General features: G+C 29.6%; 1 protein-coding gene across 2 annotated transcripts in view; it reads left to right on the top strand.

Annotated features, from left to right (window-relative positions):
- LOC142319420 (thioredoxin-related transmembrane protein 2 homolog) overlaps window positions 1-20066 on the top strand; it is a 35890-nt gene that overhangs the window by 6757 nt on the left and 9067 nt on the right. For both annotated transcript variants that reach the window (XR_012755194.1, XM_075356684.1), the window contains exons 2-3: window positions 1939-2119; window positions 11756-11942. Coding sequence is in view for 1 of the 2 variants with exons in the window: in XM_075356684.1 (XP_075212799.1) it covers window positions 1939-2119; window positions 11756-11942 (368 nt within the window). In the remaining variant the exon portion in view is untranslated. The remainder of the gene's footprint in view (window positions 1-1938; window positions 2120-11755; window positions 11943-20066) is intronic.

The following is a 20066-nucleotide window of genomic DNA, read 5'->3' on the forward strand; positions in this document are numbered from 1 at the left end:
AAAAAATAGTTAATAACTTTTAAAATAAATCTGTAGTGTAATTTTGTATTATAGGCAGACAAGATAGTTTCTTTGGGGATCTTATTCTACTTTCAAATGGAAATTGAAGTAACCAATTAAGTTTCAGTACTTGTAATTTGGTTATGCTTGCGGTTTTTAATAGAATCTCAATCAGATATCCCCACACTTGGTTGTACCAAACACATTTTTCTGCTGCAATACTGTGATTGATTCAAGAGCACACAAGAATGTGAATGACAGAAGCATGATCCATGGGGTTATAAGTAAAGTCCTCTACTTACGAACTTCATAAATTCTTTTATGCAGTTCAATTAAATTGTTTGTAAGTAATAATAAATACAAGTAAATTAATTTGTAAATATTGACATGCATATTTAGATATACTGCATATACAATAACAATGCATTGAAATATGGGTATTGATTGATATTAAGGAATAGGTTGAGGACTGCTTCTACAATAATGTGATTGACTGATAGACTAACTGAAGTGTTTGTCATGAACAGAGTCCTGCTGTCATTTTCTTTAAAGATTGCTAGAGACAGATAATCATAGTACAATTGCTACTGACTGCATAGATTATCTTTTAATCATCATTATTAAAATTTTTAATAAAACATTTAATAAGAAAATTAAACATTTCTTTGTTAAGTAAAATCAGTTTATACATTATACTGACAAGTTAATTTTGTTTCAGTGGAATTGATATTAATAAATTATAATTTTCTTCACAATTTAATTTAATTTTGCTGTTCCCAATTTAATTTTTCTGTTCAAATTGTAACAGCACTGTTAAGTATGTTTAATTTTTTAAAACACAAAACTGTTCATTTTAATACACTTCAGTAATGTAACTCCAAAAAAAGAAAAGTTATTCTGATATAGTTAATTGCTTTAATACAGTTAAATTTTTCTGAAAATAGAAATAATGTTTTAAAACAAATAATTGAATTAAAAAATGTTTTAGTGATCTGTTAAAACTTGAGAAAATATTGTGGCAGTCTTCTGACATTCATGTAAACAAGTTTAGTTTAAGCTTGACTGCTTGCTTTCTGGTTTTGCCAACTAATATACTGAACTATATTTCATATATAAAGAACAAAGAAGTATTTAAGTTATAAAAGGAATATTTTAACACACACTGTAAATACAACAAGCAGTATAAAGCATGGCATTTATAAAAAAAGATAGTGATGGTGAAGTGGTAGCAGGGTTCAATGTTTATGCTTTTGCAATATCAGATGAGCCATGTTTTCATCAAGGTTTTTAAACCTTGTGTTTTTTTTTTAAATATCATTTTTTTTTGTCTTCAGTCATTTGACTGGTTTGATGCAGCTCTCCAAGATTCCCTATCTAGTGCTAGTCGTTTCATTTCGGTGTACTCCCTACATCCTACATCCCTAACAATTTCTTTTACATATTCCAAATGTTGCCTGCCTGCACAATTTTTCCCTTCTACTAGTCCCTCCAATATTTCAAAGCGACTATTCCAGGATGCCTTAATATGTGGCATATAAGTACTTGTTATTTAAAAAGAGACAAGTATATAATTAACGCATTATTATATTGAAGCACTCTTTTCCTATTATTGTGAGTAAACAGCTCAAGTGCATTTTTTTCTTTTGAATAAGCTGACATAAATCTTTATGTGCTCTTATCACTCATTGATGTGAAGCAAAGAGTACTCCATAACCACCACCAAGCAGTCGGATTAAAAGTAATCATTTTTGTCAGTACCTACTTTAAAAAAATGTTAAATCCTACTTGTTCATATCCAAATGTTCATAAATTAGTGATCTGTTATATTGTTTAAAAACAGGATCTTATTTTTAATGTTTGTTAATATCATTGAGAAAAAGGTTATATTAGTTTTCTCGTATAACCTTCATATTACAGAAGTTGATTATTTTGTTGCAGAGGGAGTCTGAAATATTATTCTTTCTAATGATTGTTGTCATGATACGTACAAGAAAAGCTGGAAGTGTCACCATGATCAGCTACTTATCAAGTAGTTTTATGTATACTAAAGTTGCTAACATAATTCTTTGGTTCTATGCAGATGTTCGTTACGGTCTTATATTTGGTGTCATTTTTGTTTGTGAGTATTTAAAGTAATGGTCTGTTATACATGATGAGCAACTTAAAACCAAACCATGCTAGCCTGAACTGTAGTAATTTGAGGTCTCCTTTAATACTGCTACTAATAGCAAGATTATTCATTATATGTGTCTACTACTGTCATCTATTGTTGTCAGTTGTAAACTGTTCATGATTCAGTGCCAGTATTGATTGATACATTGTTAAAAAATAAATATTATATTTTGTAAGTTTGTACGTTGAGTTCATGAAGATTGGTAGAAGAAGACTGCCTGAATGTAGTGCGAAGTCGGCTTATATAATGTGTACAGAGCTGAATGTATCTGAAGGAGCTGTGTGAACTGTGCGGAGCCGCTGAATATACTACCCACCAAAAATGATTTTTTATAGTATTAAAATGAAATGTTACAGTAAAAATATGAAATGATAATAATGCTTGATTTGTAATTTATATTATATAATATAGTTAATGAATAAATAATATAACGTAATATACATAAATATAATGTATAATCTAACTGTGAATTACAAATATGTAAATTAAACTATAAATGCTAATACAATGTTTATAAATATGTTAGCAATCTTAATTTATGAAGGTACCTTCAAAGGTATGAACCTTTGCCCGCCATGACAAATCATAATTGGACAGAATGAAAAGAATATGTTTTCAGTATTGGTAGTACAGCACTATAACCGTTGTAGCTTTGTTCTTGGTTTGAATGTTTTGATTGTGGTCCTAAATCCTGGTAAGGATTACATTTATTATTACTGTTTATATTATTATCATTTGTATTAATATTAAGATTCATTTTTGGTACAATTGATTTCCTTTGCTGTGAATTGAAGGTATTCGTTGGCATTCGTAGGTTTTTAAACCAAATCATTCTTTTTTAGGGGTTACAAAGGAGTCTTCACCTTTCAGGTACCGTATATGTATGCTTTGATTGAGGAATATTCTCTTGAAACAACTTACACAATAATATTTAATACTTCATCGCAATGTGACAGATAGTTATGAGTATCATCAATATTTGAATGATCTAGTTTATTCTTAGAATATTCTCAATACTGTTTATTATTATTGTAAAATTGTTTGATCAATACCTTTGGTTGTGGTTTCTCAGTAATAAAACGTCTTTTGACATTTGACCCCTGTTGTCACATCTTGATTTGTTGATGCCCAGAATAGCATGAATCATGTTCTTTTAACTTTTTCTTCATTACATTGCCAACACATGATATGTATGATTGAATTCTACCAATTTTTCTCTGCAACTGATTCTTAGATAAATAATAAGTATTAATTTCAGAATCATTACTTTCTAATTTAGAATCTTTAAATTTGTCCATATGGATGAGTGTATTGTGTTTCTTAGTACAAATCTTACTTTGATTTTTTTGAATAACATTGATTAGAGGAATAGCCTTTATGCAGACAATTAAAACAACAGTTATTATTTTCCATAAATGTTTTATGATCATCAATGGACAAGTTAAAAAATTCCTTACATTGATATAAGTAATGATTTTAATTACAGAATGAACATTGGTTTAAGTTAAAATTTGAATTAAAACTGACATTTTTTCCTTTATATTCTTTGTTATAATTTAAAGTAAAATATTGGTAAAAGTTTTAGTTGAATTATTGTAGTGATTTACTTTTGACATTGTTTCTTGTATTCTTTCGCATATTTGAAGTGACTTCATTAACGTTTTCTGGAAGTTGTCTTCTCATGTTGAGAAATTCTATAAAGTCTTTAAAGTTGGGAAACCTTTGATTTGACAATTTCTCATTCCACAATCTTAAAGTATTATAATCCAATTTAGATGTTAGAAATTAGACTATGATAAATTCATATGCATTAACAGGAAGTTGCATTGCTTTACTTGAATTAACATGTGAGGATATTTTGTTAATAAAATTAGACAGATTCTCTTTTATATCTACAGATTCTATTTTTATGGAATCTGAACTTACGATGCAATTAGCATTATGACATGCAATTAAATATTTGTTGTCAAATCATACCTTTAATAATTATAGAGCAATAATATAATTTTCATTAGTTATTGCTAGCTCTTTAATGATGGCTAATGCTTCATCTTTTAACGAAGCATGCAAATAATGTAGTTATTTTTAAATTTGTTAAATCAGTAGTATTTATTAAGTCAATAAATATTTTATAAAAATGCTGCCACTCTAACACATTACCTCTAAATACAGGTAATTGATTGGTTGTAATTGTGTTTGTTTAAACATTGTAATTGAATCAACTTCTTTATTAGATGAATTTTAATTATTATTAGTATCATTTATTAAATATTGCAATTTTGATTCTGTAATGCACAAGTCTTGTTCGACTTCTTCTTGATCAAAAAATAAATCATCTATCAAATTTCATTTCAATTTTTGATTGAATAATGTTATATCTATCTTGCAAATCAAGAAGATTCCTTAACTTAATTTGTAAGTCAATTCTATCATCATGTGAGGGATCAAATGTATCAATAAAGTTGCGAATTCTTGTTAATAGAAGCTTTACTAACCCTCTTTGTCTTATGAATTGTTCCATTTCCAACAGAATAGTGTAAAATACACATCTTGCTGTAAGATTCTTCATGATTTAAATTTGGAACTGTATCGTATAACAATTATGCAACCAACTTAAGGGACAGACAGACTGATATGTCTTAATTATTCCAACTGGCTTTTCAAAAAACATTGTTGATGGACAGATAGACCCGATGCTGTATTTCAAGTCATACAGGGCATGATTTTATTTATCTGGGCATATTAATTAACACAACACCTGATATTGGTTGACTGAAAATTCTTCAGATGTTTGAATATTCTCTTCATAATTAGAAGATCGATGAATGGTGTGCTGTTTTTGGCAGTCATATAGTGGTGTTAATATTTTTGGACTGGGGGTGATTGAACATGTCAGTTCAAATAATTCTCTAGCAAGCACTTATATGGCATTTACAGAAAAATGAACTGTCAACAAATGGCAGATGCCTCTCCATTTCTCCATGTTTGCCTGGTTGTGATTTTCCATTTGGGGTTGTTTGAAGGATAGAGTTTATGAACCTAATTCCCACACTATCGATGAATTGAAGATGTATATTCAACAAAAGTGTGGTAAATATGAAAACGTTTGCTAATGTAAATACAGAATTCAATTTAATATATGTTTTCATTATTTGATTTAATTCATAAAATGTTACATGTCACAATTGTGTACATGTCTGCAGAAATTTGGTTTTAAGTTGTTCACCTGGTATTATGTCTAGGTATTTATTATTGTTATTGTAGTTTAATATGATGAAGTTGAAATAAATATGATTTATGGCAAAAATGAAATTTAGAGGTGAAAAAATCTAATTTTATTTGCTTATATTATTGTGCTTATTGCTTGTGAAAAAATAAAAAATACTAATTTTTTGGCAAAATATTACTGCTTATTATATTATGCGATTGTGTTATTTTAGTAGGTAATAATTGGTCTTATTCAGGCTTATCTAATTATTGCTGATAAAAAATAATAAATTGTGTTTTAAGGTTGGAGTAGTTAACTTTTAACGTCTAGTGGAGTAGTTAATTTTTAAGGTCTAGATCTGTCATAGCTTAACTAAATTGAAATATGAAATCCATAGAAAAAAAATTGAATTAATGCTCTGCTCTTTTTTGAGTTATACCCTATACAAATATAATCAAGTTCAAATATAAATTCAAAGAATGAAAAGGTATCCCAATTCTTAAAAACAAAATTCTCTATACTTAAAAAAAAAAGTTCATATATTGTGGAACTTTAATCCACAATGAAATATTTTTCAAAAATAAGGGCAGGTAGTTTGTTAAAAGAAAAAGTAAAAGAAAATTTATATCCTGTTATATATTTGTAAACATCTAATTTTTTTCTATTTAGTTGTCCATTGTATTCTAAGCATTTCTGTTTCTAGAAACAAACTTTTTAACAACCTGTTCACAAAAATTTGTCACCTGAGATTTCAACCAGTTCAACATTGCTGTTTTCAATTTTTTCTTGTCCTCAATCCTTTGAAAACCAAGCTCCTTTTTTTAGGTGAAGGTAGATATGATACTCTTATAGCCACAAGATTTGGGCTGTGAGAGAGACACTGGCAAATATTCTCAATAGAGCAGACAGTATTGCATGAGCACACATTTTGGTGAATGAGAACAAATTCATATGACAGCATGTATGCCACTAGCTCTAAAGTATGTTTAGTTATGAAATTGTTTCACAGTACACTTCTGCTATGATTGTTGTTAAGGCTCCACAAAATCCACCAATAACATTTTTTTGTTCTGGAAAATTGATGCCATGATCTTCCATGCTAACTCAGTTTGCTTGAATCATTTTGGCTTTAGTGAACTTGAATGAAACCAGTGTATGGTGTGTTGCTTGGACTAGACACAGTCATGAAATTCCCATTTCCTTATTAGTTACGATGTGGTGAAAAAAATTTGTCCCCCAGTCTGTTGTAAGAGTCCAAAAATGTAAGTGCAGATTTCATCTTTTGAGTTTTTGCATATCATTCAGTGTTTGTTAAGCCCACTTTTCATAGAATTTATGATAGCTTAGTTTAACAGTAACAGTTCTGTACAATGTACATATGAAATGTGTCAAAATCCTGTTGCAAGAATACTAATTGTAAAGTGATGGTTTACTTAAACTTTTGTTGTCAGTTTTTCAATAGGTCATATTTTTGAACTCTAGGCCATGCAGTCCTCTATTCATTATAATTATTAGTACAACCTTCATTAAATTCACAACACCACTGCCTTATCTTTCCTTCAGTCATTACTGTATGCCCATAACTTTCACACAATTCACAGTGAATTTAAGAAGCATTATGAACTTTCATATTGAGAAATCGAACCATGCTCTGGATTTCAGAACTGGCTAGATTATTTACTGTCACAGTCATCATTAAACACTCCCGACAGTAAGGCAGACAACAACAAATTGTTGAAGCTACTGTATATGCATAATACGATTTATTATTGTCACCTTTTATTAGCAACCAGTCCAATTTTTTTAAACATGCCTTATATTATTATCAAGGTGAGTAATCTTATCATTACAGTAAGTTTTGTGGTCATGTAAAACTTTATTATTACCCTATCTAAATACAATAAACACCATTTTTAGTAACAATTATAATAAAATTAATTATGAACAATAAAGCACTTAAGGAAAATGTGATTACAATCACCAGTGCAGCATACAAAGACTATGACTATTCTTTTGCAATTATTACTCAGTCTTTATGCTTAGTTACAGCCTTGTGGGAGGCAATGATTGGTCATCATGGTGTTTAATTATATACTTGAAATAAACTAATAAAAATAAAAATTATATTAGCTATGAATTTTTGCATCAAATTCATCCCTTCATTTTATTCTGATTTCAAATATTTACATTAAAATTTTTATTGCGCCAAAAATTTTAATAATAAGGCAGTTACTTGTGGAGTGGTTTGTGTCTAGTAATGGTAATGAGTACCTTCATTCGTCATGGCACTCCATATACAATCCAATCAAAAAGTCCAGGAGGACTTTAATTCAGTCCAAGGAGGATTAAGATTATAAATTATCATCCTCTGTATTTTGTTTGGATAATTTATGTCAATTTCTAGCTTGGTCTTATAGGTCTACTTAAAAAATACAATTTAATTTCTAAAAGTTCACAATTGTCAAATAGATGAATTATCTGCTTCGTAGCAAACTCATCAGTTCTCTCATTGCCTCAGTGTTTCACCATTCACTGCAGTTGTACTTTATCTTAGATAAATAGAGTTAGGAAAACCGGTAGCACTTATGCACAATCTTAGTCTAGGAAGTGAGAGACTTTGGTGATATTAGTAATGGGCATGTGTGCCCCTTTGAATCTTTAAATTGGTGGTAGTTTGCCAAACTACGAGTAAGTTGTATCCTACAGAAGCATGTTAGGGATGGCCTCTGTAAATCAGATCCCCTTATTAGGGACAGCTGATGTATAGATGGAGCGCAATCAAATTTCACTATCCAATAAGTATTCAAGTTTTATCATCATGACATAGTTTTATTCTTCCAGTAATAAAATCATTTCCCATTCAGATATCCGGGACAAGCAACTTGAGCAATGGGAGCAGTTAGTTTATAGTGCAGTTATTTTATCTTCTAGAAATAAAGAAAATATAAATAGGAACATTGGACATAAAATACTTCTGCAAGTAGGTAAATGAGAACATTTAAAAAGAGAGATGATAGTAAACAAAATTGACATAAATGGATTAAGTAATATAAAAGAAAGAAAAGTTGAGCACAATGATATTACAATGCACTAATAAAGAAGGAAGAGATTACATTAAAATCATTGTAAATTAATAACCGGGAAAATTTTTTTATAGGATAAATTCTACTAATGATCAGATATTTGTTGTCAGGGTTGGAATGAACTTATCAAATTTATTTTTAATACAAGTGTGTATACTGACTAGTCGGTATGATAATGATGAAGTGATTAAGATAATTTAAGAATAAAAATAGAAGATTATGGAAATAAAATAAAAAGACTGCTGTAGACAATAGTGGGTTTGGAATGCTGCAGTAGAAGGAAGGGAAGGTCAGGTAATAAAACATTATGAACTGGGCATGCAGAATAAAAGGAAAGATAGGCTTATTGAGGTTTGAAAAAATGTATTCATAACAAATTATTTTAAAACCACAAAAGAAGACTTTACACTTAGAAATCATCAGGAGATGAAAAATATAATGTAATTGACCATATAATTGTGTAAAAAAGATTAAAAAATATGATAAAAAAGGCACATGGGTTACCAGGAGCTAGCATTGATAGTGATCATATCCTTTTGGTAGCAGAAATAAATTTAGTAAAAAAATAGATAATGAAAAATTAAAAAAAAGATAAGTAAATAAATAAAGAGTATAGAAAAATAATGGATAAGGGATAATGTCTAGTCATCACAGATATTGAAAGAAAGGAATGGGCTTCTAGCAACAGTAGAAATGAACTTTCCTCTATTGCTTTCTGTATGAAAGTAGGAGGTACTACTGTAATGTTTTAAACTGAAAGAATTAGTATAGTTCTTCTTCCTGTGTGATGTATATTTGTACTCACTCGTACTCAAATTTTAATTTCGTTAGGATAATTTACAATTTTGCATTCATATTTCTATGCAAAATTAAAAAATGCTTAGATCAGATCCTGCAATCTAGCAGTTAATTATATTGTTGTCATTTATTTCTTTTAATTAACTATGGGTATAATTAAGGGAAAACCTAACCTTTAACTGCTGTAACTACTGATGTTTTCCGGTTGCACTGTAGTCTTTACTTTTGCTTTCCTATGTGTATGTTTATAATTTCTTTGATTAACCCTATGTACATGGTAAGCAAAATGTATCCAATTGCCAATTATCTCTATCTCATAACTCTATAGACTGAATATATCGCTCAGTCTCATTGGTAAGCATTAATATATTTCTAGTTTGTAAAATTGCCGCTAGAATGTAGGAGAATGTTTGTTTACTATTTTGTTTTGATGCTGCTCGCCAGTTACGCATAATTAGAGTTATTTACACCCCAATTGGCCAGCAGGACAAGGCAGCTAGTGTGCTTCTAACAGAATATTCCACTCCCATTCTGAGCAGTAGGCAGTAGGCTGTTGTGAGTCATGGTAGCATAACTGTTTATATTAGTTGAGACATGCAACTCTTATTGTTGAATGAGATTATGTTTACAGATCTATTTTATTATTTCTTAATGTTTTTTAGTTAAATTTTGTAAATATGTACAGTGTTAGTTTTTAGTTATTTGTATTAGTGTTTACTTTTTCGTGTGATTTATTTTACAAATATGGCGCATCCTGATGACTGAATTTGATGACTTTGTACTTGGTATGATGGATACTATCTTTTCAAGTGCAATTGTGGATGATAATGTGTTTACTGACTTTGAAGACAACCTTTTACATAATTTGAGTGAAGATGGAAGTAATGATGTTCATAGTGATGTAAGAGAACAGCAAAATATTCCAGGTAGGCCTAACCTATGGAATAATGTTTCAAATAATGATCCAGGGCCTCCAAATACTACTATACCTGTCTGTAATATAAACCACCGTGCTACTTTGCCAATGGAATTTGATGTCAATTCATTACCAATTGATTATTTTTATTTATTTTCAGCAATAATCTATTGAATTTAATTTGCACTTAAAATAAAATTTTTTGCTAACAAGAAAAAGCGCAATGGCTCTCTCCGCATTCGTGGCTTAGGAAATGGGATAATGTCTATTATTGACCTAGAAGCTTTTCTGTACACAGTAATAAATATGGGTACAATGCCATTGCCCCAACTCAAATCTTACTTTGCTTCAAAATGGGAAAGTCGAATTCCATTTTACATGGCTGTTTTTAAAAAGGACGAATTTTTAAACATTTTTTGGAACTTTCACTTCAACCACGAACATGGAAAAGGAGATACAAAAGGTATCATTTCTTTCTTATAAAACCTGTTCTTAAACATGTATGAAAAATGACTAACTTATATGCCTAGTAATAAAGTAGCAGTAAATGAAAGCATGATCTCTTTCAAAGGGAAACTAAGCTTTAGGGTTTATGTGCCTCAAAAACCAACAAAATTTGGAATCAAACTTCGATTCTATCCATCTGCTGTAATAGTTATATTTATAATTTTATGCCATATTTTGGAAAACAAGATCTTAAATTTGATTCAACACTTCTAAAAACAACTCAAATAATAATATCACTTTGTCAGTCTGTAATTATGAAAGACCGTACTACTGGAAACTACATGTGTATACTGACAGGTACTACACCAGTCCTGAATTAGCACAAGAACTTTAGGTCAGTTACTGTGTCTGTCACCTGACAGGCACAGTAATGCCAGCTAGGAAAAAATGCCACCTCATCTAAAAATCTTAACCAAAAAATTAAGAAAAATGATATTATTTTACATAGAAAAGGATATGTTTTGGTGGTTTCTTGGAAGGATAAGACTAGTGCACATGCTTAATACCTATTGGAAGGGAAGAAAGTCAGATGTAATTAGTGTTCCCAGCAAATGGCCTAATAAACCACCAGTCTCAAAGCCGCGTGCTGTTGTAGATTATATAAACACATGGGAGCTGTAGATCAGAGCAACCACTTTATTGCTTCATACCAATTTACTAGGCGAACCAAAGTATTTTCTGGCTTCTAAAAATTTGTATTTTAAATTCTTATCTATCGTATCAACAAATTCAAAAAGAACATCATAAAAAATTAATGAGCCAGTTGGCTTTCAGAATGAGCTTGGTGAAATATCTTGTAACTGAGAGAGTGAGAGCTTGGCCTACTCCAAGAAGACTTGGGCAGCAATCACAAGGACGTAGTGAGAAAATATTGGATGGAAGGGTTAATTAATTCAACCTCTTAGAAAGTAGTTTTCTTTTTTTTAATGCCTCATTACAATTTGTTTTTATTAGATACCATTGAGATATTATTTGTTAAACTTAACATATTATTTGGATAAATATTACTTAAAACTATTTTAAGGTAATTAATTTTTATGAAGTTTTATTAAATAATTTTTGTCTTGTAGTGGTTGGTTTACTACTACCAGAACCAACATATTCTGGTCCTGAAAATATAATATACTTCCGTACATCTGGTGGACTAGATGAAGAACTGCAAAGAGACAAGAGAGTGACATGGCTTGTTACATTTTATACTGCCTGGAATCCTGCCTGTGCTAATTTTGCTCCAGTATTTGCACAATTATCTGCTGAGTAAGATATTTTCTTAAATAATTTGAAATTGCATAAATAATACTTTTTTTCATAATTTTGAGGACATTCAATGGTAGTAGCTTTTTATCTTATATTACCTTTTTTTCTTATTTTAAAGAAAATTGTTATTTACTTAAATTCATACAGAAAGATAAAAAATTGGTGAAATTTAATTATTACTGGCATGGGAAAGGAGATTTCGATATTGGGAATGTCAAATTAAAACTTCTATGAAACAAAAATGACTAGATAAAAATTTGAAATTTCACGTGTTTCTTTATCATGTCATCCTTTGTGACCCTCAAAAGCTTGAGCTAGCACATTTTAAATTTTAATGAATATTTCAATATTTAACAATAAATTTAAATGCTCAAAACATGAAGTTATGTTATAAAGGAAATAATTTTATTTTTTTAAAAGCAACCTGTGTGCTACCAAACTTTAGTCTTCAGTCTAGAATGTACTTGTTTATTCACAATACAATACAGATTTTGGCTAGGAAGTTACTCCTGCCAGCACCAATCAATACATTAATTTATTGTTAATTTAGGGAACAATAAACTTCCTAAATTTTACACAAATACATATTAAATTTTCATTTCTCAATTGTTAAACTTTTTTTATAAATAAATTATTTATTTTAAATATATATCTTTGTTATAACTTATTGTTTGCTGAGTATTATTTTTTAGTACTTTATTTTTTTGAATGATAGATTTTTACTCCTGTTGTAGTTTACCCGGTTACGTTTATAACCGAAATAAGGAGTAAACCATTCTCTGTAAATCTCCACACTCAAAATTTTTTATATTTGTTTTTTGTCTCTTAATGAAAATTAAGTAATTCTTTTTAATCAATTTTTATTAATAGCATTTTCTGTTGTAGTATGGTTCTTCACTTTTAAAAAATTAAGTCTCAAATTTTGTTTTTTTTGTGGGTCTAATTCTTTATTAAAATCACAGTAAAAATGTAAATTGGTGATCTTCTTAATTCGTGGTACCTAATTCCGGCTGGTCTGGAATAGGTAGCACGACGTTCGTATAATGCAGCCATAGGATGGTTATTGAAAAGTTTATTATTTATATGGGCAGGATAGGCCCATATGTTTGCTGCATATCTTACTAAAAGGATCTCTCTTCTATAATGTAGTGGCATTATTCCGGCTTCGGACATTAGACTAGTCGCCGGACTTGACAGATTGTTTTTGTGTTTTTATTTATAATTGTTATTAAATTTTGAATGAGATCTGTAAACTTAATTAGATCTATTGTATTCAGTGCATCAGCAAATTTCCTATTATAATTTAAAATTTCCTATTTATTTATTAGATTTTATTTTGATATTTTTAGCTCTATGGGCAAAATGTTTTGATCATTCCTCTCATTTATAAAAAGTAAGCTTAAATATAGCTGATTTGAAATTGTATGGCACTCTTTCGGGAGAAAATTCTACAGTCAAAAATAAGAAAAAAGGTTCATATAAACATAGGTCAGAAAATGGGGTTCGTTAGTGAGTTTCGGCTCGTGAAACATTTAGCTCAGCATTTTGCTTCCTCTGTGAAATTAAACCATATTAAAATTCTTGGGGTATAAATCAAGGGGTAAATCTAGTGCTTCCTTATGGTTTTTGATCTAAAAAATTGAATAAAAGTGGTCCCAGACCTCTATCTCACTTAGGTTTTAAGAAAAACAGAGTAAAACATGAAAAGATTTTGTCGGAAGATACACGTTTTCAGGTTTGGAATAAAATAATTTTGTTAATTTACCAATAAACAAAAATTTCTAATTAACTTTGTAGAGAAATTAATTCTGAGAAAATCCATGTAAATATCAAATAAATTAAATATAAGTTTGAAAAGTTCCAACTTAAATTAGAAACGAAATATACAAACTGGATTGGAAAAGTGATATGATTTTAAACAGAACAATTTACATACAAATGCTAAAAATTATAAAAATAAATTTGAAAGACATTTTTTAAAATGCATGAAAAATGTTTATTTTTTCAAAGGTTGGCTATAACAGCTGATCAACAATTAATTTTAGTGTCTAGCATTTGAATAGTTATTTGAGCAGTGTTTGTGCTGTTATGGTTCAGTCAGTCATTCACAGGGGTGAAACCACAAATTTGTTTTCATTTGGAGAGTTGATAGACATATTGTTAATTTATGATAAAGTAAATTAACAATAAATTAGCTAATCGATGCTATGTTTGAATTCTGGAAAAATTATCGAAGAGTACCAGATCGTAAAACATTTGTGAGGCTTTGGAGAGGTGAGTTCCAGAAACAGATATGCTTAAACTACAATGATTTGATGCAGGTCGTGAGCATTTTGTGAGAAATGCCAACGCTGAAGAAGCAATGTTGAATGCGATACAGTTATGTGTCCCACCTCAAGCACCAGAAAGTTGTCGCAACGCTTCCATGTTTTGCAAACAATTGTATGGCAAACGTTACAGGTGCAATAATTATACCCATTCCATACAACACATGTATAAGAGTTATTACCACCTGATTTTGATAAACAAATGAAATTCTATTGATGGTTAATTAGAAAATGTGAACATCGTCCTGATTTCCTAAACAATATTCTAATTACTGATGAATCCTGTTTTACAAGAAATGGCATTGTAAATTATCAAAACATTTACACTTGGGAATATGGGAAAATCCCCATGAGACTGCTTTAAGTAATTTCCAGTGCACTTTTTTATTTAATGTGTGTTGTGGTCTTCTTAGTGATAAGCTCATTGGCTCTTTTTTCTCACCACTAAGGCTAAGTGGAGAGCGATACTTGCATTTTTTGCAAACTTTATTATATCTTGAAAGATATTCCACTTGCAGGTAGAGTGCAGATGTGGTTTCAGTGATGACCTGCTCACTACTGTTGTGATGTAATGAATCGTTTAAGTAACACATTTAGTAAGCAATGAATTGGTCGAAACAGACCAGTAACATGGCCACATCAATTTCTTGATCTCTGACCAGTGGACTTTTTCCTTTGGGATTGGATGAAGTAGTTAGTTTATTCTGCTCATATTGGCACGCAAGAGGAATAAGACATCTTATAATAGACGCTTGAGCTACTAATAGGAATAATAATGATATTATTAGACATGCCTGGCTAGCATGAATTTGCTGAACTGAACTATGCAATGAACAGAATGGCAGCCACATTGAGCAACTGCTTTGAAGAAATTTTTGCAGCTTTATCAAGTAACCATTTTGATATTTAATTATTTTTTGAAAAACCAAAAAAAAGTATGTAAATTTTATTTTTCTTTAAATCTATTCTTCATTCATTTTTTTCTGTTATTTATAAATTTTTTTTTTGTTATATTGTTCAAGCATTGATGAAAATTGTTCTGTTTGAAATCATATCATTTTCAGATCCAGTTTGTGTTTTATTTCTAATTAAAGTTGAACTTCTCAAATTTGTGTTTCATTTTAACTGACATTATGACTTTTATCAGAATTAAATTCGATACAAAGTTAACTAGAAATTTTTATTTGTTTATTGGTAAATTAACAAAGCTATTTTATTCTAAACCTAAAAAGTATACTTTCTGACAAAACTTTTTCGTGTTTTATTCTGTTTTTCTTAAAACCTAAGTGAGACAGAGGTCTGGAACTACTTTTATTTAATTTATTAGATTAAAATCCATAAGTACCAAATTTACCCTTTGATTTGTATCACAAGTTTTTTAGTATGGTTTAATTTCACAGAGGTAAATGTTTCACAAGCCGAAACTCGCTAATGTTTATATGAACTTTTTTCTTACTTTTGGTTGTAGAATCATCTTCCAAAAAATGCAATTTGTAATCACTCTCTATATTACTGCCTACAAGAGGCTGAAAGTCGTAAAAAACTTTAAACTGTCATATTTCAGAAATTTTAAAAGTAGAAAGTTGAGAGGGGATGTTTTTGAAAAAAAAACAGGAGTGTTGATCATAAACATTTATAAATGATTAAATGTGCCATTTAACTCTCAGACAACCAAAACTTCATGAATTTTAGTCTTATAGAGTGCAATAAAGCTATCAAGAACTGAAAGCCCTACAACTTTTATTTGAAACATTTTTTTGATCTGAGGCTTTATTAAAAAGTTATTTGTCTAAAATTTAATTTGAAAAATGAATTAAAAGGAAGTTAAAAAGATCATAATATTTCAAAGGGCTATAAAACTATTATCAATTTTGGTCTTAGAAAGTTGCTCCAAATTTGACAGGAATTCAAAACAAATACATGGATTGCATAGGATTTATAGTTTTTGAGGCATTCAAAATAAATTCTTTTTTTACCTTTCAACCTTAAATAAAATGCAGCTAGAACTCAATTTTTTAATCAGTAAGCTTCAGTTAGGCTAGTAATAAAAAATCATTGATGACAAGAAAGTTATTGATCACTTGGCTTGAAAAACTGGTTCAGATAAGCAAACTTCTGCAAGGAGTTAGTGGCTCATTATTAAAAAAAAAAGAGTATAGCTACATAATTGCAACAGAAGTAGAATGCACCACTTAATTCAAAAGAAATAGAATATAGCCTCATGATTACTTATCAGAATTTGAGAATCATTTTAATTTGCTTCAAGATTATCCTGATATCGACCAAAACTTAGTTACTTAGAACACAAGCATTTTAAGTAAGCTTAACTATTCTTTTTCATTAGAGTTTATTTGGTTTTTATTAAATGCAAAAAATTTTTTTAAAGGAAGATTTTTTCTTTCACTGCTGTAAATTTGTCTTGAAAAATTCTGTAACAAAATGAGCTGTTGACAACAGTAATGAACAAGAAGAGGAAAAAACCAAAATTGAAAAGAATAATCACACTTTGTTTACCAAAATTTGCTGCAAGCATTACAAGGATTATAAAACCTTCACATGTTTAAAAATTATATCTTTGCTTTACAATTATTAAATAAATAATTGTAATATAAGTGAGTTAATAACACTCACCAAAGAGCAGATTTTAAAATTAAAGAGATCTAAGAAAACATATGTAACAGATCTTTTTAAACAAAAATTATTTTTTTGTAAATCTCATAACTTAAATCCTTGTATAATACTTTTATGATTAAATTATTCAATATTTTACATATTAGCCTTTTTTTTAATTTAGAAGTGATCAGTTTTTAAATATATATTTAATTTTTAAATATAATATTTTATAAGCTTGTAGTTAAGAAATAATTGATTGGTATTGAAGTTATATTTTTGTTGTGCCACTCACATGTTTAAAAAAAAATGAATTATATTTAGTTAATAGGTACTGTATTTTCAAAAGTTAGATAATTTTAACTAATAATTTAGATGTATGTATTGCAATTACTGTAGAGTTTGTGTTGGAATTCAAATAGTCATAGTTTTGCAACAAAATCTAACAGAAACATAATAGAATTCAGTGATCCAATCCTTTAAATGATCCAGATTTCTTTTTAAACAGAAAAAGCTTATATATAATCTCACAAATAAAAATCTTTAGGTGTAAAATGTAAAGGTCAGGCTATCTACCTTTCTTGTCTAACCCATCACTAAGAAAATGTTTCATTTAGCTAATACTTCATGAATGTAGCAAAATGTGGAGGAGTCTATCTAACTGGAAAATGGAATTCTCTAGTTTTGGGCCGCTGCATACCTTTCTAACATACCTAGGAAGTTGTTCCGTGTTATAGTTTTTTTTTATTAAAAAAGAAGTGACCGATAGTTCCTTCTCATCTAATTAAGCACCACACCTTGCTGAATTACTCATCCAGAAATATGAATCATAGTTTCATCACATAAAACAGATTTATTTAAAAATTCCTCATCATGATCTAAGCTACTCAGAAATTCAAATTGTTTAATTCTGCTTGTTGATAAATTTTATGTAAATTTCATGAACCTTAATTTTATAATCAGTAAAACATAGTTGTTTGTTTAAATTGTTGTAAACAATTGTTTTTAGATCACTTGCTCTACAGAACACTTATGCATTGATTTTTTCAGGCTACGTAAATAATTTGTTCGCACTGGGCTTCAGTAGGCTCCACTTTTCTGTGAATTTATCCCATCAAAAAATATTATTTTCATGTGGTGGTTCTTCATTGAACAGAGATCATCATCATACTCGGCATACTGTGTACTGGTACTAGCACATGTTGTTTTACGCATCAAAAACTTAAAAGTTGCTTTTCACTTTGCGGAGGTACTTCATACCTCATGTTATGCTTTATTCCAAAGCTATGACTGAAACACTAGCATAATGTTATGGACACTGTATTTGAAATACATAATTAAATTGATTATAACACTGGTCAACATAAAATTTGGAACTGAAAAGGGAATAGGTGTCCTATGTGGTATTTGCGCGTAACATTCTTAACATCTGATCTATATTCTGATCCATACTGTAGACCTATATTAATTGATACATAACAGTTGAATGATGTCATTTCATGTCAAGCCAGACATTTATAGACATGTCAGTGAGTCAAGTAATGAGAAATTCAACATGATGAAATCTTCTTCAGTATGAGTTCAGCTCTTGGTATAATTTGTGTTCTTTAGTTGTGGTAGTGGTTTTATCATACACTTAAAAAGATTTTTTCATAAGTGATGCCATAAACTAGTGAAAGATTTTTTTGACAGAACAAAAAACTTTTGGTAAATCTTGAACATCAAGATTTGTTAAGGTGTATGTGTGCGCGCGCGTGTGTTTCGCTCTGTGTTTTATTGCATTTCACGATAAACAATTTTATGAAGTATTTTTAAATTAAAACTTAATTATTTTTATAATTATGTAAATATATCTGTAATATTTCAATTTACTTTCATTCATTAAAACATTTTGAATTTTACATTGAATAAACATGGGCTTGTAAAAATATTTTTTGTTACGTTTGCGGAGAATTCACCATGAAAAGTCAATAAAAATCAGTATCGAATCTGTTAAAAACTGCTTACAAACATTATTTTGACTGTCTGTTGGGAGACCAAGAAAATCGTGGTTTCCACATGTAGCAAGCATCAAGTGCTACATTAATTTAACCCTGTGGTTAAAAGGAAAAAAGAGTATTTGCCTTCTGGTGTACCTATGATTTGGCTGAGAGCCTACTAACCATTATGATATGACTGCTGTTTTTGCTTAACAAATGTTACTGGTTTCAATTCAAACAGTAAAAGCAATATTGCATACCCAAATATTCGTTTAGCTATGAGACCAGTATTTCATGGTGTTGATTTACTGTTTCTGACTGCTTCAATTTCTTGGAACAAAATTTCTGATTCCCAGAAGCCTTAACCGATGAATCCTCAACTTCGATAGACAGTAATACCAGAAGAATCAAATACTGAACTTCATCTCATCACACAAGCCGAACTGAGCGACCTAATTCATGACTTGTATTTATTGAAACAACATGTAGAACTCCTTGGCTCACATTGTAAAGAATGGAATTTATTAAAAAAAGATATAAATTTCAGTATATAGAAATCGAAATGAAAATTTACTGAAATACTTTAGAAGAGATGACTTAATTTGTTCTTGCCATGATCGTAGGGATCTAATGTCTGAACTGAACATTGAATATGTTATTCATGATTAGCGTTTATTTATAGACTCATCAAAAAGAAGCTTAAAGGCTTCTTATGTCGAGTTATGTTCTTGCATAACTCGAATAAGTTTTCTTCTATACTGGTAGCACATGCTGTAAGAATGAAAGTATGTCAAAAATTTTAAAAGCTATTAATTATGATGAACACTCGTTGCAAATCATTGTTGACCTGAAAGTGATAGGGTTTCTTCTCAGTCTCCAGAGTAGCTTTACAATATGTTTCTTGTGTTTGTGGGGTAATTGGGCTACAGAGAAACTCTTCACCCAGGAAAGGAAAATGCTGTCAATATTCCCCTTGTTAAAGCAGATAGTATTATTTTACCACCTCTACACAAAACTAGGCCTGATGAAGAATTTGGTAAAAGCACTAGATAAAGATATAGACATTTTTAAATATTTGACTGAGGTTTTTTCACAATTATGTGAAGCCAAATTAGAAGAGGGTATATTCATTGCGCCACAAATATGGAAATTAATTTGTAAAAATATATTTTTTTTACAAATTAAAGCCATGAATCAGCTTATAAATG

Source organism: Lycorma delicatula, chromosome 2, assembly GCF_047948215.1.
Source record: "Lycorma delicatula isolate Av1 chromosome 2, ASM4794821v1, whole genome shotgun sequence".
Taxonomy (NCBI): domain Eukaryota; kingdom Metazoa; phylum Arthropoda; class Insecta; order Hemiptera; family Fulgoridae; genus Lycorma; species Lycorma delicatula.